Source organism: Amphiura filiformis, chromosome 4 (assembly GCF_039555335.1).
Source record: "Amphiura filiformis chromosome 4, Afil_fr2py, whole genome shotgun sequence".
NCBI lineage: Eukaryota > Metazoa > Echinodermata > Ophiuroidea > Amphilepidida > Amphiuridae > Amphiura > Amphiura filiformis.
The window spans coordinates 33,830,506-33,853,973 of record NC_092631.1 but is presented as its reverse complement, the minus strand read 5'-3'; the positions used below and the strand labels follow the sequence as shown (position 1 = coordinate 33,853,973).

Here is a 23,468-nt window from a genome sequence, read left to right as displayed (position 1 = left end):
GCACAGTTCATACAAAGTATTTATTTTCCACCATAAATACATAACATATGTTTAATGAAATATACCCAAAAGTCATAATAATTATAGAATATAAACATAGAATGTTACACTATAGCCTATTGCACACCATGCATTGCACATTACTCGAGTTACGTCACAATTCTCGACATTTCGTGTTAGCAATGATGGCGTAGCTGGTGACTTTAGCAAAGAATAACGAGTGTACAAGTAATACCAATATGATTAATTGAATTGAACATACATTTTCTAATTAACTTACACGCAAGACTGATCCTAATTGTCGCTGTTGTTTCAGAGATAAAGTCATACTCTTCATAGTACTGTAAATATGCACATGTAATGTTTCTCCCGTTGAACTCTCTGTTAGCTGAGAAGCTGATATCAAAAATAACAACATCATCACATTAACAATGTAAAACTCGGTATTCACCTTCAAAATGCACAGGTTTTTGCTGGAGAGTTTAACCAATCTATATACATAAATTACTATATATATATTACTATATATATATACTAAATTTCCACTATTTTTACGTGTAAATAATTGGGTTACAATCCTGGTGATTTCACCATGTTATACACAAGGATCTTCTATAAATGGATAGCACCATACTGCAGTTACTGTCCGTTTTCCTATACACACTACACAGTGCTCTTACCATTGACGCGTGACCTCTATAGCGTACGTTAAAAGTATGGGGATTTGCCTAGTTAACGTCGCTGTGTGAAAAATAACCGGCCAATATTAAAAGTACTCTTCTAAAATTCTAGATAATATAGTTTTGTAACATGTCCAAAATTTTTAGCTAATTTAGATGTTTGGAAATATGCGTACTTTGGTGTTTTAGGAAGGATATGTAAACGACAGATAACACCAAAAAATATGAAGAAATTATTTCCAAACCGTGTTAAGTCAACAATCATTATGTTGCTCAGTTTTCAAGAATGCTGGTTAACAAAAAGCAGACCATTGTCTCATTTCGTGAACAAAGGTCCACATACCATTGTTTCCTTGCGTTTCCTTTTAATAATCGGTTAGCCAACTGAAGCTATAATAATACCAGCTCATTGCGATACCGCACATATAAAACAGACACATGTGCACAACCAGAGAAGATCTGATTTAATCAGTTGAGCTGTTTTCAATGAGTGTTATCTTGGTTTAATAGCTTTTAATGGGGTTTAAGTCCTTCAAAGGTCGTGGTGAATTCTACTGTAGACATGACTGCATCATGCTTGGTATAACATATGTTTGTTTGGTCTGTTCGCAGACATCTTGAAAATTGGGTGACATGCTAATTAGATTGGGCGTAATTGAGTGACTAATTGTGAGGAAAGTCTCGCCCAAATAATTAAACAAAAGCCATAAAGGAAAATCAATTTTATAGCCTTATATTAAACTTATAATGCCGCTTATTCTATTGTATGCATGAATACAAAGGGTATTTCCAATATCGTGTGAGAAGATTGAATTTGACATCATTTTAATTTGTTAAAATGTCCATCTAGTCAGATAATGTGACCAGTGTTTCTAAATACAAACATGTATTTATTTTTTCAAAGTTTGTTGCGCTGTTCAAATTATCTTGATAATATGGTATTGTCCACACTTTAATACCATAAAATAATGGACAGTTCATCGACCTTTGAAATATGCGGTTAAATAGGGACGGTTTTTAGTTAGTGATTTGTTATTTGTCAGTATGGACAAATTATGCCGATACAAAGTGATAAGAAATGGGACTGTGATCATGACTCACCTATAGGTACTGATCTGGTCATATCGGTAATTTGGCAACAGAGACGACTCAGACTGAAACTGTTCTTCCCTTAGTATTACACTCCCAGATCTCCATTGAAAAACTCCTTCAGGATACCCATGTTCGGCCCTACATTCCAAAGTGATCAACTGACCTTCTTCCTCTATCACATTATTTCCGGTCAATTGTAAAGGAGTGTCAGGCGGTGCTAGAAAATGTTAAACGTCATTGCACTTTTAACATCAATTGCATTGCAGTCTTTGCATATCAGGCATACAATTACGTAATAGCACGGCTATTACAACCTACACCCGGAATTGAAATACATGTTAACACAAACCTCATTACACCTTACAAACGCGCGCCACACTCCCCACAACCACATAGCAACCCCACCCGACCTGTTTAGATAAAAGCTGGTAAGTTAGTCTAAGTCCCCACACACACACCCTACACACATTGCATCCGGCCATCTACTTTCTTACAGTAAATGGATACAAACAATCGAGCTTTTAGTATCATATATAATTGGGGAAGTTCAGCTTCGACCTTATTCTCCAAAACGAAACTCAATTGAAGTCCTGGGAGCAAGTGGCTTCTGCCTCTAGTATATTTCACTCAGATGACTGCCCAAGTCTTTTTATATGCATTTGTTTACATTCACGTTTCACTCTACTGATGGTTACATTAGATCGTACTCTTCGATAAAAAAATAAATATTATAATTAGTACGAGTAATTGAGCTTAAAAAGAACAATATAAACCCCTCATATAAAGAGAGTCCGCAGTTATGTAACCCGTCCTACACCAAAACCTGTTCTTGTTATGATAATTTGATTGATCGTGTGTATAATCTTTGCTACCAAACACTCTAAACTGACAAAGATTGATATGAACGTTTTTACATTTTGGTAGCAAATTTGGCAGCAAATTGGAGCTGCACACGACGTTATCAATCAGATTGTCCTATAACAAGATCGGGTTTTGGTGTAGGAAGCGTTACATAACTGCGGACTTTCTTTATTTAAGGTGTTTATTTACTTAATACAATGAGTCTAGCTGATCTCCGGAAAAGATCCGACCTTGATGCAACTTCACAGGTAACGTTTTGGTAATGATAACTTCGTGGTACAGGGTACACAGTCAAGGTACTTATCGTGTCCTGAAGCTGTCCCGCCCCTACATTCAACACGCTATCTTCTATAGCAACATTAATGTAGTCTTCCGAAATCAGCTCTCCAGCGATACGCCATATGATGTCAACGGCTGGTCTATAAGAGATCATGAAACACAGGATTTTGCTTGCTTTGCATGAAATTGGTAAGACTGCCGGATTGTCCACCGTTAAATAAGGTACAATTTATGGACCTTCTTAGGGATGAAATGAAAACTCGACCCGGGCGGTCGACCACCGGTTCCGTCCAGTTGGAGCCGGTTTCTATTGTTCTAAGCATTGCAACCCGGTTCAACCGCCGGTATTCGCCGGTTGAGTTTTGATTTCATCCCTTACATTAATTTGGTGTCCGTTTTGGGTAACTTGAACGCCCGAAGTTTTGATTCTATACATTTATTTTTTATCTTCAAGAATCATATTCCTGGAATGAACATTTCAAGTTGACTCACTTGCACGTATAAAAAGGGCATTTCGTGATCCACAGCCTTATCCCGCCACTTTTCTCAAAACAAATTGAGATTTTATACATGTTTATGTACAAACAACCTTGCAAATTCGTTTAGCAAAATAATCATGCATAAATCGCAAAATCAGAATCAACTGAAATTTTGAGAATAAGTTTTTTTCCGTGGATATCTATTGACAAATGTCATAAAAAGGGCATGCTAGAATCACGAAATACAATGATTTGGGCCTATTTATACAATTGACTTGTCGTCATAAGTGGTGTTAATGTCATTATTATACTTAAATGAACAAGTGTTTTTCTTTTAGAGTGGGTTCCTTAGGAACTACACGCCCCTACTCTCTGACAACTTAAATGCAAGTGAATAACCTTTCCCACTTGCGTGCGATAACCTTAGCTCACCTGGTGCCTCTAGCAATGCAGGTTACCTCAAGCGTCTCTCTCGCATTAGTCTGTCTTTTCTGTCTTAGAAATGGTCCATAATTTACTAATATAATGTCCGTGTTTGCCACATTTCGTATCATTTCGGGATACCCTTGTACCATGATCAAATTTTCATCTCTCAATGGAGTGTCTGTATACATGAAAATGATATTGGTCTAGGATTATTTTGACAGCATCATACTTATATAACAATACTGCGCTTAAATTTAATATACATTTTTTACGATTTAAACGATTCACTGATATAAGAGGGAAACTTTAAGGGCGATAAAGAAGAGATAAGAAAAAGAGGGAGAGACAAGATGGGTGTTTTTATTTAGTCGATTAATAAATGATCAAGGATAGCGAATTTGCCAAAGTCTTGGTAATATCTGTCATCATTTATATGTTTTAAAAATAAATGATAATCGCTTCTTCTGGTTATCATTATTTTGTGCTCATGTCATGCAAATAACCAAAATAATGCTGGACGAAGTTACAGACTCTTTTAAAAAGGACTAAATCTCATAACACGTGATCACATGTGTGGTATTCTTATTGCAAAACTTATACTATTTTCAGGAAACAAACGGGATATCACTGTCCTTTATATTGTGCAATAAAACGGACACACATTGTACTCATCCATCCCATACTCACCAGACACACTCAACTTCACTTCATATCTGGCCTCTGAGTCGCCTTGATATACTCTATTTCTGCATACACAAGCTAGTGTAGCGCCATCCAAGTCATAGCTGCCTTGAGCACTTAACGTGACATCTACACGAACCTCCCATAACCCCTGGTATTTGGCTTGCCCGAATTCTGGGTCATCCTCAACATAAAGAATCTTCGATTCGATAAACTGTTGTAAAATATAGCATATAGTAATACTGTTAACATCTGGCTAAATAAAATTCGACTCGGCAAAGTTGTGATTTCATCAGACCCTTGCAACTCCTAATACCCGCTCAATACGAAATTGTGTGGATAGCAGTCAAGTTAGCTCAATCGATAAGGCGTACGTTTGACTAGGGTGCAGGTCAACTATATCACTCTTTAACGTCGGTCTACTTTTCGGCGTAGTGGTAAAAGCCTAATAATTCCCGCCGATAACGAGCTGACGCAACTGGATGCAGATTTCAGTGCCGTGTAGACGCTTTCTACTATGGATGCGTATCCCAGAAGATCGCATCGAAATGTTTTAACATGTTTAATACGGATCTCGCAGTCTTGTGGAGTCACCCAATATGACCTTTTCAGATTCTGTAGTTTTCTATTAAATTTTTAAACCACCACATTGAAAATAATCGTTTCCCATGAAAACGGCAGGCAGCAGCTACACCATGGTCAGACAATAACAAGAGTAGGTTTATTTCACCTTGCTTGAAGGCATGGATAGTCTTGCAATTATGGGCTAACTTCACCCATTCAATATGCCATGCATTTGTAGGACCACAACTGGTATCTACTGGTCAGTTTATACTCTCAATTCCACATCGGTTTTTTCTAAGTGTGGTTTTAAGCTTACCTCTACACCATCATCAGATGTAAGCTTATCAAAACTATCAGACCCGTCTTCTTTAATGAAGAACTCTAAGTTAGGCCTATCGTCGTCCTCTTGTCCTCTAGCCCCTCGGTTGATGCAGGACAATGTTCTCGTATCACCGTTTGCATCGAGAGATATAACGGAACCGTTGGCGGCATCGTAGGGAAAGCCTTGGAAGTTTGTAGCAACTATGGCTAAATTGACGTGGCACGGTACTGAAATAAAAAAAAATGTATCATTGGCAAAAATAATAACCAACAAGTACTTGTTATAAATTCCTATAGGAGTTATCATTTGCCTTTACTTTGTATCGATCTCCGTATATCTTACCAGTTCGTGGTTTGAAGAACTTACAAACCTATAGGATTCTAACTTTCTTTATATAAATTAACGATATAATGCTTGCTGGTATCTTGACACAACATGTAGCTCAAATTGGGTTTTGGGAAATGTATAATATAAATGTACTTTTGGTCTGATGACAACTTAAATTCAATCAAACCACATTTTATTTCGCATATGATTAGAATATGCGAGCAGCGTAGCGGGTGGTGTAATGTTTAGGGTAAGGTCTTTGAATCTGCATGGCAAAACATAATTACAAATCATCCGCGCCTCTCCATTACTATATATTTGAATTGTGTGTTAGATGCAGTGGAGTGGCAGTCCCGGTCTACGCAATGGATTATTCCATATAAAATCCACACTGCCCCTATGAAAGATTTTGGAAATATCTTCCACAAGTGGAGTATGAATTTCAAATGGAATAATAGCACATTAATTAACTCCATTTGAAACTCACCCTCCCTCTGGAAGATTTAGGTTTAATATTTTTCAGAGGGTGTATGAAATTCAACTGGAGCTACTTAATGTGTTTATTCCATTTGAAAGCCATGATACTCCCCTGTGGAAAATATTTCCAAAATCTTCTAAAGGGTTGTGTGGATTTTAAATGGAACAGCCCAATGTATGCTTGTTAGTTGATCTTGCACTGGGATTGCACTGAAGAATAGTATCTTAACACTGAATTAATTATGAGGGTTAAGGGTATACGAGGTATTGTTAGTCGAAGCAGCCAAAAAATCGATTTTCATAATCTGAATCAATATATTATTGAAAAATAACACTTTCGTGTTTTGCAAAAGTTCATTCTACAAATCATATACTTTGAAAACTTGCTTAATTTATTGTTGTTAATGAGTTATGTACGTTTTACAAGTGTTGTTGTTTCAGCCCTCTTTACAACATAACTCAAGAACCACAGGACCTTCAAAAGTATGTGATATTTGAATTCTTCTAATTTTTGTTAAAGCTCACTAACATTCGCAAGATGCTGTGAACTACATTTTTTGCTGCTGCTTCGACCAACAATACATCGTATACCCTTAAGTAAAACGACATTTAAAAGAAAATGGTAGGACTTACCACATATATATATAGTTACTGGCAAACTATCCACTCCCTCTAAATTGGCAATATTCGTGGCAGAGCATTGAATCATACCAAGATGCCATGAATAATCCAGTAATAAATGGACGCACTTCGTCGTATCGTACTTGGTCACTTGGAATTCAGTCGTACGCTCACTCTCGTCGTAGACGTATGCGCAATCGCTCGATATGAACGTATCGGGTAGTGGCCTTCCGTCAGGTGTCGTCCAGGCGTTATAGGTTATTGGTGCCGCTTCGTATGAGGTACAATTGAGTGTCCGTACCTCGTTCGCATTGGCTTTGATTATTCGGTCTGAATTTTGGTCGTAATAAACAGGAACGGTCACTCCATCTTTTGCATATTCCCATATTATTACTCGGGCTGGTTCGCAGAGTTCCGAAAGAGCTTCAAAACACAATTTATATTTTATTAAAGAAACTATTATGAGTTGAGAAGTGACGAGATTAAGAATCGCTGCTTGCCAGGCGCTGGGTATAAACAGGGAACAGAGAAATCTAGAGATCGAAAGAACTACTAGATTATTTCTTGAAGATTGTGATTCTTATACCAGCAGTAGCGAATGTTTTATTTGATTTCACCCTGCATATTATAGTTGTATGGTACAAGGTTTCGGATAGGATCATTAAAGGTTAGGATTAGGGTATATTATTGTTAGAGTTATTTATAGGTTAATAGGTATAGCACTAGAATAAGTTTAGAATATTTCATCCACAAACGTGTTTTAGCTCTACCACTGGAAATAGTCATATGTCACCTTAAAATGACCATTATGCCCGAATATAAGGATGAACAAGGTGTGTTAGAACAAGGTTCCCTAGCTTCCACTGGGACATGCCCTAACACGAGTGTAGAGAACTCAAAATGTGGGTCGCGAGACTAACCAATAATAACGTGGTGGGACACAGTCCTGACATGGGGGGTAGCAACTGGTTTGACGTCGGGTTCCAAAATACAGTTGGGAACCCGAACACGATTAGAGCGTAACGAGGTAGACTTACGAATGATATCAAGACGGCATGCTTCTGATATATCTCCTGCAGTACACCTTAGACATTGTTCATTCTGGCTGAAATGAATTGGTATGTAGTTATTCCAAGTGTCGGTATCGTCTTGAAGTGCGCAATCCGCGTTGGTTTCGGAGAAGGCAGCGCGACGTAAGAGGATCGATGACCCGCCTACAAATATATCAAAATTAAATATCAAAGTTCGTGATATCATAAATGTGAAATACGCTGCACGAAATGGGTAAAAACTTTTAATTTGGCGGGTTTACCAATATTGAATATCGCCCTCTTATTGTGTACGCCATACTACGAAAAGGCGAATTAAATAGAAAAGTAATATCTTAAAGCCTTAATGTACGATTTCCATCAAATTTAAATTTTGTTATTTTTTATTCAAAATGTTGAAATAATATTAGTAATAACTGCCGAGATGGGTGGCTGTCCATTTTAAGTTGAAATAACAAGGTAAAGTGAAAGAAACCCCACTGGTTATTTTGACCATTTAACATGCAGTTCTATCATGTCTATGGGAGGACATATTATCATAATTTTTAAATTATGATAATATGTCGAACTTTGCTCTGTTGAACTACAAAGACAACAAATTTGGCCGAATCCATTTAGGTGCAAGTTGGGACATGTGTAAACATTAAAAATAAAAAAAAAATCAGGTTTGAAAAAAATTAACCAATTTCATATTATAAGATCGTACATTATGGCTTTAAAACGAAATATAATTACCTGAACAATCGTCTATTGTCCAAGTAATGTCTACGCTAGGATCCGTGCCCTGAACCCCACACTGCAATGTGTAGACATCCCCTTCGTATAGTTGCAGGACTTTCACACTTCCATCATTAGATAAACTCCCACGCACTAGTGGATCGCTAAATACAGGTGGTGTTATGACGACGTTTGTTGGCGATGTACCTGGTTATGATTGGGTAATGTTATTTAAAAAGTATTACAACAAAGTACCGTTCAGATTGTTTTTCATTTACATACAAATACACGGCTGCTATGTATCATATACTCCAAATTGTAATTATCAAAATGCATCACGGACGTGTCTTTGTGATACCTTGGAACGTGATTTTGGCACCTTGAAGCAGAAGTAAATGGACACTCTATAACATCACAAATATTAACACACATTAACGCAGTAAATGTGGTGCGGAGCATCATTGGGGTGTGTAGGGGATCTTTGTGCCGAGGTGTTCTTGGATTTGTACGGGGGAACATTTCAGATTGTGAACTTATCAGTTTGCCTACTTTGTGCAATTTCACTAATGCTTATTGAATTATGCGATGTCTTTACCCTATATTTGGCAACTCAATTTTAGTATTATATTGTATTTTTAATGTATTTTATAGTGTTTTTTAAAAATGTGTTTATAATTATGTACTGTGTAATTTTAGTTCTTTTATTTTGGTGTGTGTATAAGGGACCCCATCCAGTGGGCCTGCGTGCCTGTTCGGGGATGCCCTTTTGCACCACACACCGCTTTTTGATATTTTGTGCAATAAATGTATTAAACTAAATTAAACTAAACTAAACTAAATGGTTCGTCAAAGCAGTGATCTCAAGCATCATGGATCGAGTCACTATAGACATCTTATTAAGCAAAAGTAGAATATGGCACTTAGTAGTCAGTAATTGTGAAACCAATTCCATTCATACATGTCATTCATAAAAATATTAAACTCACTCGATAGTATCGATCATAAGGTATATTCGAGTCAAATTTGGACAGCATAAAGGTATTTTAACTTAATGTATCATGTAATATTCATAAAATTGGTCGGACACCACTATAATACCCATATTTGGCAAACAGGCAATTGTGCTCCAATTGGCTGTGGACGGCGAGATGTAAATTGGGTGATGATGTCACAACTCATTAGAGTTTGTCACTAGGTCTATGACAACTTGTTTTAATGGTTTCCACCCTACTCTTTTCGAAACTGACTGTGACATACATGTATGTGCGATTATCTAACGCACGGGACAGACGGCTTAACGTCCCCTCCTATAGATGAGGTGACATGTGTTTACATTTGATACGCCCTCTGTTGGTCTGTGATCAAAACTGTCAGGCACAAAACACTATAGTTTACATGGAAGAAGTTGATTTTTATTCATTAAATTTGGTTTCAAAGCAAATAATACAAAAAATTGTATCAATCTTGTTTATAAATGCATCAAGCTATATACATAATATCACACAAACTTCAAAGGTTTTTAAAAGTTGAGTTTTAAAGAGATTTATGTGGTCTGTCATAGACACTTCTGTGTTATTTTGCCTGCTTTGAAACAACAGAGGGCGGTCTGAATGTAAACATGTGACATCATAGGTCACCTCATCTATAGACAGAGTATTTCATTTCATTTTATATAATTTTATTTTATTTAGCACTCAATGCATATCAAATATTGTAAACAAATAGAAAATACAATAGATTACACATTATGTATAAAATACATTAAAATCTACTGTACATGTACGTAATTCAGGGTACCAGAATAAATTATTGCACGAGGTGATAATGGAAGATATACCAATGAGTACCAAGGATATCCCCAAAAACGTTCCGAAGAAAGCTTAATTCCATTGGGGTCCTTGTAAGGCAAAAAACAAAAAACAGCAGCAGCAATGATTAAGGCAGGAGGACGAGAAAAACATACGAATGACGAGACACAAAGCGAGTAAAAAAAGAGACGGGGGCTAATAATTGTCGTGATGCATAATATAACGCTCAGCTAGCCAAACCTGTTCAGAAAGGTGCTTCTTGACAGCACGTTTAAATTGCGGCAAATTTCCAATTTCTTTGATTGATTTGGGCAACCAATTGCAATGGTGAAATGCTTGGCCTTTAACTCTGGGGACAATGATATTGACTGAGCTACCCCTGGTACTATACTTGTGAATGGACGAAATACGGACGGAATTAAGATAAGATGAAGCGGTATCCTGAAGAAAAAAAATTAAAAACGTTATTCATTTTCAGTTGAATCACCCTACCTTTCACTGAGAGAAATCCAACTCTATCCCGCTCTCTCTGTCCAATATGAGGGCGAGGACCCAAGTTTAAAATAAATCTTACCACTCTGTTTTGCATTGTCTGTAACCTTTTATTGTAATGTACAGACCGACCTGATAACCACGAAGAACATGCATAGTCATAGTGACATAAAATCAGGGCAGTGCTCAGAGTTTTACGGCACATTTCATTCAAAATATGAGCATGCCTATACAAAAAAAGCAAGTCTAGTACCAGCATTTTTGAGAATACCACGGGCAATTACTTCCCCAGATAACGAATCGTCAAGGGTTACCCTTAAATACTTTGATTACTATTGCATGTAACTGAAAAATCATCAACTTGTTTCACCTTTCTTTTTGAACCAAAAATTATACTCTCAGTCTTTCCAAGATGTAGGGAAATTTTATTGTCAACAAGCCATTGACGACAAGTCTCCAACTCTTTACTTAGTTTATCAGCAATACACTTTGGATCTTTGTCTGAAACTAGCAGAGCACTGTCATCTGTATAAAGCAGGAATTTGCATCCGACACTGACGGCCATGTCATTTATATAGCACAAGAAAAGGAGTGGCCCTAGGATACTGCCCTGGGGAACTCCACAAGAAATTGGACGGGGTCGGAATCCACCTTGTTCACGTGGACAATCTGTTTCCACCGCTCAAATAAGATCTAAACCATTCCACTGAGTCAATACCCATGGCTCCAAGTTTTCCACATAGAATGTCATGATCGACAGTGTCGAATGCCTTCTGGAGATCCAATAAGACTAGTCCAGTGTAATTGCCTATAGAAGTTTGGCTGTTTATATAATCTGTAAGATGGATTGAACATGTATCTGTTGAAAATGAGTTCCTGAAACCAGATTGATGTCCGTAAAGAATAAGTAAGAATCAATTTGAACAAAATCAGCTTTTTCAAGAATTTTCAAAGTTATACATAGAATACTGACAGACCTATAATTACCCGTAACTATTATTTTTCTTGAAAAGTGGCCGGACTCTCACGGTTCATTTACCCATTCTAAATTAACCATGGGGAGAGCGGAAGTCTTAATTTCATATTATACAGATGTTGCCGATTAAACTTTTATTCAAAGCCAATAACTCTAGCAAGCTACCACTGCTGAAAATTGAACCCGGGACCTCATGTACCAGAAGTGAGCTCTACCATTAGGCCATGCTCTCACACAAATTCTTCATAGTGTATAAATGTTAATGTTGAATTTGCAATTCACATAACGAAAATGTGATGTAATTTAAAAAGGTAATGAAGACATTAGGTTTAGTAAAATAAACAAACTGAATGACTAGAATCCCAAATTGTGGACAATATTTTGTATACCATGTCCTCTCGGCAATGGTATGGGCATCCGAAGGTACTATTTTACAACTGAATGACGTATCTTCTCTGAGAAGATGCGCACGGGATTAAAGCAACGGGAAAAGAATCTACCTTTGCTAGCTTTTAAAGAAATTCAACTTATAATAAATTGCTTACAGGTGAAAATATCTACCAAATGAGAAACTCACGTGTGACTTGGATGTTCACCGTCCTTGTGTATGTTGCTTGTTGTCCTAGCTGAACGATGGCTGCATTGGAAGCAGCACAGACCACTTGAACACAAGTCTGGATATCACGATCAAGGATGTAGCTATCATAATCAAAACCGGTGTTACCATTAACCGTGTTTTCATTCCCATCGCTGCTACTGTGTTCGCTGACACTTGCACCTCCAATTGTCCAAGACATGGTGACCACTGGGTTTGAATTAGTGGTTTCACACCTGAAGTCGGTTAACCCCGGATTAATGACGACATTGGCATTGTCTGCGTATGCCATGTATGCGGTTTCTGAAGGTTTTTTGACATATATCCGCATTGTATCAGGAAGATCTGAAGGAAAACAATTAAACTATCGATAAAACAAACGATACTATTTGGATAACCTTCTTGAAAGAATTCTTGATTTTTCACCAAGGTGGTTGGGCGATTATAGCGTTGTCTTGATCATCAAAATCATTATCACCATCATAATCATTATCAGCAGCAGCGTCGTCATCAACAACAATAACAATAACAACATCGCAACAGCGACAAGATCACCTTGCCTTCTGTGGTAACATCATTTGTAATATTATGAAATGTATCGTGATTCTGTATGATAAACAGTCACAAAACTGGAGAACTACAAAGCTTTAGGCACACATTCTACGCACCATGTTCATAAGGAATGTTTTTGACATAATTTATCTCTTTTATCTCTTTAAGAATGTTATTTCGGACCAAAACGTTGACAATAGCTCATATCATTAATTACTGCCCCTCTACGACGCTGATAAACTGCACAAGACGATCTTCATTGGCCTATCAGGTTAACTTACTGCCCTTGACAAGTAGCCATCTTTTCACCTCAATGATAAACACATTCAATATGAGATCCAAGTTGTCGAGAGAACGTAATATCATACCTAAAGCATCCAGAACAAATCCAGCTTCTTGGGTGTCTGAAGGGAATCCGGGTCTAGTCTGTGTTGATCTACATACGACTCTTTTATCATCATCATTAGTATCTGGTGTGAATTCCAATGTACTGGGTGTAGTGGTACCGGTAATGTCAATGCCTATAAAGAAGAGAAATGTTAAGCTGATTTCTGCTTTTGCAGAAAACTAATTCTCGCGCATGCTCGTTAGGTTTCAGGAGCCTCGAGCCGATGATAAGGATAATCACTAAGCAAAGTGCATTAGTCAAGATAATCGCACAAGACCGTGGAGTTATTGCATTTAGCTCGAGAGCTAAATGCAATAATTCCACGGTCATTTTGATAAGTAATTATTCGCAATTTTTTTCGCCGCCAAGGCGGCAAGTTTTTTGGGTTTATTATTTTCATGCCTTTATACACTGTGCGTTAGGTGGGGAAAGGTTTTTTAGTGTTGGTGGGGAAAGTGTTTATTTTTTTTCAAAAACTTCCTACCTCCCCTGAGAATCTAATGGTGCATCCCTTACCTACTGTGCTATCGAATACTTGAACACCATTACAAAACCACGTAATAGCCACTTGAGGATTTGCATCCGTAACTTCGCAAGTAAATGTTGCTGATTCTCCCGGATATACAGTAGTTGTTGTACCAGTAACGCTTGTTGTTTCGTCTGGGTCAGGCTGTGTTTTTGTCAAGGATATCGTACCCTTATCTGAAATAGTCGTTTTGAAGTGTAAGTTACACAGGGATTCATACGCTACTTCTGATTCCAGAAAAATACAGCTCTAACATATGAAAAACTTTCAATCTGCCTAATTACTAGTTTACACACTTATACACGGTAATTCAGCTGTTTGGTCACTGTGTGTTCACGGTACAAAACACTTATGCTCAACGCTCGTGATATGAAATTTAAAAAAGCCTATTTAAAAACGAAACCAAATATTTCTTTAAGTACCAAAAACCCGCGTTTTTTCATTCAAAATTCTAAATCTTGGCTAAAACCTCGTGGTTTCAATTGGAAAGTAGCCAAATTGTCGCATGATTCAGAGGGGCTCGTCCGTTTAACTTACACAGCCAAATAGCCTGTCGCTCTTTATTTTTTCCATGGACGGAACATGAATATTCATACTTTTAGGTTTCCGTAGATATAAAACTTGTTTATGATTGCATAAGAAAAAAGGCCCGTGTTTTTTTTATTTCACATTTGAGCTTTAGTGATGTTATCAAATGCTATAATTAGAGCCACAGAATGGTGACTTCTTACATTAAAAAAGCTTAAGATCCATGGCACAAACTGCACAAGACCATCTTCATTGGCCTACCACGTTAATTTACTGCCCTTGACAAGTAGTCATCTTTTCACCTCATTGATAAACACATTCAATATGAGATCCAAGTTGTCGAGAGAACGTAATAATTGTAAAAAGAGAGATATATCCTGTAATATCATACCTAAAACATCCAGAACAAATCCAGCTTCTTGGGTGTCTGAAGGGAATCCGGGTCTAGTCTGTGTTGATCTACATACGACTCTTTTATCATGATCATTAGTATCTGGTGTGAATTCCAATGTACTGGGTGTAGTGGTACCGGTAATGTCAATACCTATAAAGAAGAGAAATGTCAAGCTGATTTCTGCTTTTACAGAAAAGTAATTCTCGCGCATGCTCGTTACGTTTCAGGAGCCTCCAGCCGATGATAAGGATAATTCACTGAGCTAAGTGCATTTGTCAAGATAATCGCACAAGACCGTGGAGTTAAAATCATTCATGAAATAGATGCTGAATTCAATATTACATAGCAAACATGCTTAACGTTTCAGATAGAATAAACCAAACTTTGGAAAAGCCTGCCTTTGTTACGATCAAATATCACAAAGAAAACTTCCAGGCTAATACTAATGCAGACTAATAAACCCATCAGAAATGGGTCGTGTCAGTAAAGTCATACTTGACCGCGTGAATACCGCTATTCGTATGAAAACTTGTGTAACCAGTGGGGAAATACTGATGCGGTCCTTGAATAGTTTTCTGACCTCAAAGAAAAGGAAAAACTAACGTTCCTGCTCTTCGACATTCGATTTTTACCCGTCAATCTCCGAAGATTTGATTGCCAAATCCTTAAAATGGGCCAAACAGGACACTGAGATAGACGCCATCATGCACTCAAGGAGATTGCTGCTATATGACACCCACGGTAAAACTTGGGTGAAAAGGCACGCCCAAAAGCAATTTGACGTCTCCATGTGTGCTTTTGATTGTGCCGAAGTCTGTGAGCTGGTCGGTTTATACATCCTCAACGAACTTGAGAAAAAATGAAACTCGACAGTGTAGGCCTATACCGTGATGACGGCTTAGCAACCTTGAAATCATGCTCCGGTAGCCAGGCTGACAACGCAAGGAATAAACTTGTGAAAGTTTTCCAGAGCTGCGGCCTGAAAACCACGGTTCAGACTAATTTAAAATCTGCCTGCTTCCTCGACGTGCACCTAGATCTCAACTCCGGCTCGCACAGACCCTACAGAAAACGAAATGATGACCCAATATACATTAACCACCTATATAATCACTCGCCACCCATCAATCATAAACAATACATGTATAACATCTGCTATTAGCAAAAGAATCTCGACACTGTCATCAAACCAAGGCATATTTAAGGGTGCAGCACCTACAACGCAGCTCTAAAGAAAGCTGAATACATGTACCAGAAAGAAATTGCTTACACCACGGAAAGCAGCGATAAGAGACAACAAGAAAAAGAAAAAAAACACAGAACCAGAACCAAGTTGGGTGCACAATTCTTAAAACTTGTTGGCAAGCATTTCCCACGTGATCACAAGTTTCATAGTACAGGGTGTCCCAAAAAAAAGAGGCCCCTCATTGCGCCCCCTTTTTCTCCTATTTCTGAAAAGTTGGTCAAATATATTTTGGTATGTAAAGAAGCCTTAAGTTGTTACCTTTAATAAACCAAAACAATTATATCAATCGGCTCAAAACTTTTGAAGATATGCTCTTTTGAAGAAATGTACCCGTTTTTCACTCTGTCCACGGAGAAGGTTTGGCTACTTCAAAGATTGAAAGGAGTACACATACCATGCATGAATACCAAACATTCCTCAATGATAACTTTATAAAATAACTTTATTTATGGAATGGGCTTTACCGGTGGGTTTATGGGCAATGGATTTTGTTAATAGTGTCATTAATTTGTGGGTAAAATGGATGCCGAATGAGACTTCTTTTGCTTTACTTGCAATTGTTTATTTTTTCTTGGTTATTTATGCCTTTTTGTTTATTATGTTTCTTACTTTCTTACTTTGTTGTTTCTTGCTTTCTTTTTTATTTACAACATAAGTCATTTCTCTTTTTAGGATAAAAGGTAGCCCTAAAAGGCTGTTTGGTTTGTCTTTGGTTCTTCTGAAGTGAGTTTACTGTGCTGCTCTGCCCTCTACCTGGTTGCCTCCTTGGCGAATACAGGTTTCAGCCCTGGTCCTCATTGCATCAATTGCGTTGTGTACCATCCTTGTGCGCCGGATACTTGCGAATGCATTCAGTAATACGTTTGCGAAGATCTTAGATTTTGCCGAAAAGGAAAGAATCAAGTGGTATGAGGTCTGGTGATCGTGCAGACCACTCCACAGCATGAGCCATACCATCCACTCTGTTTGCTATCCGTGGACAGAGTGAAAAACGGGCACTTTTATTCAAAAGGGCATATCTTCAAAAGTTGTAGGCCGATTGAAATAATTATTTTGGTGTATTAAAGCTAACGATTAAAAGTTTCTTTACATACCAAAATATATTTAATCAACTTTCAGAAATAGGAGAAAAAGAGGGCGCAATGAGGGGCCTCTTTTTTTGGGACACCCTGTATATACAATATAAATAACATTAAAATTAGTTATATGTTTCATGCAGCAAATTATCAAGGCTCATAACACCACAATCATGGTGAAAGATAACCAAAACACCACTGAAAAATCTTGCAACTGCAGGCAAAAAAATACCTGCCCCCTCCGTGGTAACTACCTTGTCAACGACATAGTATAAAGCTAAGGTTACCACTGATCAAAACATTGCCAGTTATATTGGGCTGGCAAGTGGTAGTTTAAGACCAGGTACAATAACCACACCAAATTTTTACGTCACGAACGCTATGAAAAGGAAACAGAACTTTCAAAATATATATGGGGTTGTAAAAGAAAAAACTGAATTATTCTAGTTCAGGCCAGTGCAATCGCTGTATGGAGGAAAAACTTCACCAGTCAATAGGCGTAGTGAGCTTGTATCTAAATTCCGTCATGGTAACCATCGACGCAAACCGTGCGACCCCCCCCCCCGAAAAAGAAAAAAAAAAAAAAAAAAAGAAAAAATGTGACATGATCAAGGGGAATCAGTCGGATGTCGCTAATATTATTTGTGAGATATTGGAAAAAACAGTGTTCAAATTCTTTTGTTTTATATTGTTTTCAGCCATTGATAAATTGCTCATAACTCTGTAACCAGATAATCCGATTTTGATGGGGTTTGCATTTGTAAACTGCCCGAAAATGATGTAAAAAACTTATAATTGTAAATTGCCGACATATGACTCATTCGCCTTGATCATGTCACAAATAATCTTTGTTCGAAAGCATTAGTTGCCTGATGATCGCCGTACTCATCGTACGTGCGTGAAACTCCGAGTAGCATAAAATGTTTAATTAATGTGTATTTATATATTTTATTACCCGCCATTGGTTTAAGCAAACCCATGAGCGATCCATGACTAAATATGACTGAGTATTCACGATCACCTCACAAGACAATCCAGTAACTTCCATGATAATTTAACCAAAACTAAGCTTGCTGATAAATGCCATTAAGATTCAAGGTGCTCTACTGTGGAATTCACTTTCCCAGTCAATCAAATCCAGCCCCTCTGTGCCAACTTTCAAATATAAATTTAAAAAGTACCTCATCAGCAGCTACATTTCTGACTAATGGATCAATTTTTTTTAATTTTTTTTTACATTTCATTTATTACATTTCAGATTGGACTTGTTTTCGTGTGTTTGTGCTGTTTTGTTCACTCTGTCTCGCAGGTAGATCTTGGTTGGAGTTTGTCCCCAAAAAATTATTTTTTAATTTTCGTTTTTGTATATTACTCCAATATTATCATTGAATATCATATCATAATGTTATATATATTTATCATTTACTTTGTACTATTTACTTAGGTACTAAAATAGCCTTTTCACAACTTCTCTGGTAAAGGTTGGATTTAGGCCTTTGATTTGCACGCGCATGAATGTCTTGATTTCAAAGTTGTATATCCAATACTGTTACGTTTGCCATATATCTTTTCATGTAATATTTTGGAAATTGTTTAATGACTTAATCATTATTATTCTAGATACGCCTACTGGTTATAACATTGTTTATTATTTATGGATTGTATACTTTTGTTGAATTTTGCATTGACAAATCTTGTAATTTCTCTACTTACAAGGCTTGTTTGTTCTTTTTTTCTTAATGTATTAAATTTGTTTTGCTGTGCGTTTAGTGGCATCCTCATCCCCTGCTTCTCATACTTTTGTCACTTTTGTCATATTTTACAATGTTTCTCACTATTTTGTAAAAAGAATTTTTTTATTCTGTATTATGTTTATAATTGAATGGATGAACAAAAAAACTGAACTAACATGATGAATCGCTAAATATCGCGTACCATTACAAGTGAACTGTTTAGGATCATGTAAATAAATACATGAGCAAAACGGAAGACCTAATAGTACCGTACGTTTTACTGCCATAGCTATATAGATTTCAGAAAATTAGTTTCCGGCAATGTTCTCAAATTGGGTCCGTTTTTTGTTGTTGACATATAATTACATGCATTTGAGCCACCACTTACACATGCAGGATGTACAAGGTTTATTCCTTTATCTTACCTGCTGTGCTATCGAATACTTGAACACCATTACAATACCACGTAATAGCCACTTGAGGATTTGCATCCGTAACTTCGCAAGTAAATGTTGCCGATTCTCCCGGAGAGACAGTGGTTGTTGTACCAGTAACACTTGTTGTTTCGTCTGGATCAGGCTGTGTGTTTGTCAAGGATATCGTGCCCTTATCTGAAATAGTCGTTTTGAAGTGTAAGTTACACAGGGATTCATACGCTACTTCTGATTCCAGAAAAATACAGCTCTAACATATGTGACCGTACACCACGAATGAGCCGTAAATGTCCTCAATTGTATTCTGAGTTACAGTGTAAAATGGGCACGAAGGTCGTATTCATAGGTACCTCAATTTGGTGCTACGTGTACCTCATTTAATGAGATACACGTAGCACCAAATTGAAAAAATACCTATGAATATGACCTTCATGCCCATTTTACACTGTAACTCAGAATACAATTGAGGACATTTACGGCTCATTCGTGGTGTACGGTCACATATGAAAAACTTTCAATATACCTAATTACTAGTTCACACTTCTTATACACGGTAATTCAGCTGTTTGGTCAGTGTGTGTCTACGGTGCAAAAAACTTATGCTCCACGCTCGGGATATGAAAGTATAAACGCCTATTTGAAAACGAAAACCTTACTTCAAATCAAAAGGTTCTGTCAGTACGAAAAACTAGTGTTTTTTTTCATTCAAAATTCTAAATCTTGGCTAAAACCCTGGGGTTTCATTGGGAAAGTAGCCTGCAAATTCACGCATGATTCAGAGGGGCTTGTCCGTTTAACTTACACAGCCAAATAGCCTGTCGCTCGTTATTTTTTCCATAGAGTGAACATACATATTCATACTTTCAGGTTTCCGTAAATATAAACTTGCTATTATTTCATAAGAGAAAAGACCCGCGTTCTTTTATTTAAAATTACGGTAATTCAGCTGTTTGGTCAGTGTGTGTTTACGGTGCAAAAAACTTATGCTCCACGCTCGGGATATGAAAGTTAAACGCCTATTTGAAAACGAAAACCTTACTTCAAATCAAAAGGTTCTGTCAGTACGAAAAACTAGCGTTTTTTTTCATTCAAAATTCTAAATCTTGGCTAAAACCTCGGGGTTTCATTGGGAAAGTAGCCTGCAAATTCACGCATGATTCAGAGGGGCTTGTCCGTTTAACTTACACAGCCAAATAGCCTGTCGCTCGTTATTTTTTCCATAGAGTGAACATACATATTCATACTTTCAGGTTTCCGTAAATATAAACTTGCTATTATTTCATAAGAGAAAAGACCCGCGTTCTTTTATTTAAAATTTGAGCTTTAGTGATGTTATTAAATGCTATAATTAGAGCCTCAGAATGGTGACTTCGAACTTTAAAAAAGCCTAAAATCCACGAGCTTCTTATAAATTAGCCTCTAATCAAAGTGCAGTATCTGATATGTTTATTTGTAGATTCTGCTATTTGATTATGAGGAGACTGATTCATATAGCTCCTATTTTCCAAGTAAGAAGGATGCATCTGTGGTGTAATTATTTTTTCACAGAACGACTTAATAGTGTGGTGTAAACAGTTGCAAAACTGGAAATCAGTGCTAAACTTTAAATCTTTGTATACTATAAATGAGTCGGTTCTCCGTGCATATTCAAATTTCAGATCAATTGTTGAAATGTGATGTGATCAAGCAAAATCGGAAATATTAAATTTTCAGTTTCTTATAGGATAGTAAAAGAATTTACAAAGCTGCATTTTGCAGAAAAGCTCATTGATATTGAACAACTAGTTCCAAAGATATGAGCAATTAAAGAGTTTCCAAAACAATAGGAAACAGAAGAATTTTTCCTTTGTTTGGCTATATCTCAAGATCGATATTTCCGAGTTCCAACTGATGTTGCTTGATCGCATCACAATTCATCAATTATATTTTGTCATATTACACTACCAATACATGTAAGAACGTCTTTTCTGACCGACTTCTAGAATTAAGCGTTGGCAATAACTCATACCATCAACTACTACCCCAAATAACTAACAAGTGCCTCAAGCAAATGTCATTTATAATGTCGTGTTCACAATACCACTTCTAAGACGCTGATAAACTGCATAAGACCATCTTCATTGGCCTACCAGTTAATATACTGCCCTTGACAAGTAGTCATCTTTTCACCTCATTGATAAACACATTCAATATGAGATCCAAGTTGTCGAGAGAACGTAATAATTGTAAAAAGACAGATATATCCTCTAATATCGTACCTAAAACATCCAGAACAAATCCAGCTTCTTGGGTGTCTGAAGGAATCCGGGTCTAGTCTGTGTTGATCTACATACGACTGTTTTATCATCATCATTGGTATCTGGGGTGAATACCAATGTACTGGGTGTAGTGGTACCGGTAATGTCAATGCCTATAAGGAAGAGAAATGTTAAAGGATGGGGGATGAACGTTTAGGCAGTATTTTTGTGGAACATGAGAGCACATCAGACATTTATTGTTCTCTATCATAAACATCAACATAATGATCACCATCAATGGATATCGGTCCTAAAAATATTCCATTCAAATACTGTAATGAAATTTGCAATAAAACAAATGAACTGTTTATGATCGTGTAAACGAATAAAAACATGTGCAAAACGGAAGGCTTAGTAGTAAGCTGTAGTACCGTAATTTTTACTGCCATAGCCATATAGATTTCAGACAATTAGTTTCCGGCAATGTTCTCAAATTGGGTCCGTTTGGATTTGACATAATTACATGCATTTGAGCCACCACTTACACATGCAGGATGTACAAGGTTTATTCCTTTATCTTACCTGCTGTGCTATCGAATACTTGAACACCATTACAATACCACGTAATAGCCACTTGAGGATTTGCATCCGTAACTTCGCAAGTAAATGTTGCTGATTCGTCCGCAGAGACAGTGGTTGTTGTACCAGTAACACTTGTTGTTTCGTCTGGGTCAGGCTGTGTGTTTGTCAAGGATATCGTGCCCTTATCTGAAAAAGTCGTTTTGAAGTGTAAGTTACTCAGGGATTCATACGCTACTTCTGATTCCAGAAAAATACAGCTCTAACATATGAGAAACTTTCAATCTGCCTAATTATTACTAGTTAACACACTTCTTATACACGGCAATTCAGCTGTTTGGTCAGTGTGTTCACGGTACAAAACACTTATGCTCAACGCTCGGGATATGAAAGTTAAAAGCCTATTTAAAAACAAAAACCTTACTTCAAAAATTTCTGTCAGTACGAAAAACCCGCGTCATCTTTTTACCTCATTGATAAACACATTCAATATGAGATCCAAGTTGTCGAGAGAACGTAATAACTGTAAAAAGAGAGATATATCCTCTAATATCGTACCTAAAACATCCAGAACAAATCCAGCTTCTTGGGTGTCTGAAGGGAATCCGGGTCTAGTCTGTGTTGATCTACATACGACTGTTTTATCATCATCATTAGTATCTGGGGTGAATACCAATGTACTGGATGTAGTGGTACCGGTAATGTCAATGCCTATAAAGAAGAAAAATGTCAAGCTGATTTCTGCTTTTGCAGAAAAGGAATTATCGCGCATGCTCGTTAGGTTTCAGGAGCCTCGAGCCGATGATAAGGATAATCACTAAGCAAAGTGCATTAGTCAAGATAATCGCACAAGACCGTGGAGTTATTGCATTTAGCTCAAAAGGTAAATGCCATAATTCCACGGTCATATTTGATAAGTAATTATCCGCATAAACTTTTGAGTGCATCTGATATAATAAAACAATAGGTGATTAACTGCTGCATTGATACTTTAGTTTGAACATTTAGGATATCGTAAATCAAAACGATGTCAGTTCAGTGACTTGTCAGGAAATCAATCACTGCATAAGTTTACTATATCCATTGCCATCTTCATCGCAGTTATAGTTAATACGTCATACCTATAAGTAACTGGTTCACGATTGGTTTGCATACGTGTTAGCAACCAATTTACTCTGTATTGTGTTCATTTTGATCGTGGTTAAATACGTTCCGAACACAGAGAGCATGAACCAGTTGACCTGACAACGACCGATTTTGACGTCACGATACGACGGCGAATATGCAGTAGTTACCACTTGGGGGAACAAAGCTGCACTTTAACCACAG

General features: G+C 37.1%; 1 protein-coding gene across 1 annotated transcript in view; it reads right to left on the bottom strand.

The window, feature by feature from the left end:
- The window catches only part of LOC140150828 (uncharacterized), an 80,150-nt gene that overhangs the window by 15,423 nt on the left and 41,259 nt on the right, over positions 1-23,468 (bottom strand). The window contains exons 14-24 of the mRNA XM_072172968.1: positions 22,698-22,850; positions 12,429-12,791; positions 8,594-8,782; positions 7,847-8,023; positions 6,822-7,232; positions 5,379-5,611; positions 4,505-4,712; positions 3,824-3,995; positions 2,823-3,052; positions 1,782-1,989; positions 281-396 (exon numbers count right to left, since the gene is read on the bottom strand). Coding sequence (XP_072029069.1) covers positions 281-396; positions 1,782-1,989; positions 2,823-3,052; positions 3,824-3,995; positions 4,505-4,712; positions 5,379-5,611; positions 6,822-7,232; positions 7,847-8,023; positions 8,594-8,782; positions 12,429-12,791; positions 22,698-22,850 — 2,460 coding nt within the window. The remainder of the gene's footprint in view (positions 1-280; positions 397-1,781; positions 1,990-2,822; positions 3,053-3,823; positions 3,996-4,504; positions 4,713-5,378; positions 5,612-6,821; positions 7,233-7,846; positions 8,024-8,593; positions 8,783-12,428; positions 12,792-22,697; positions 22,851-23,468) is intronic.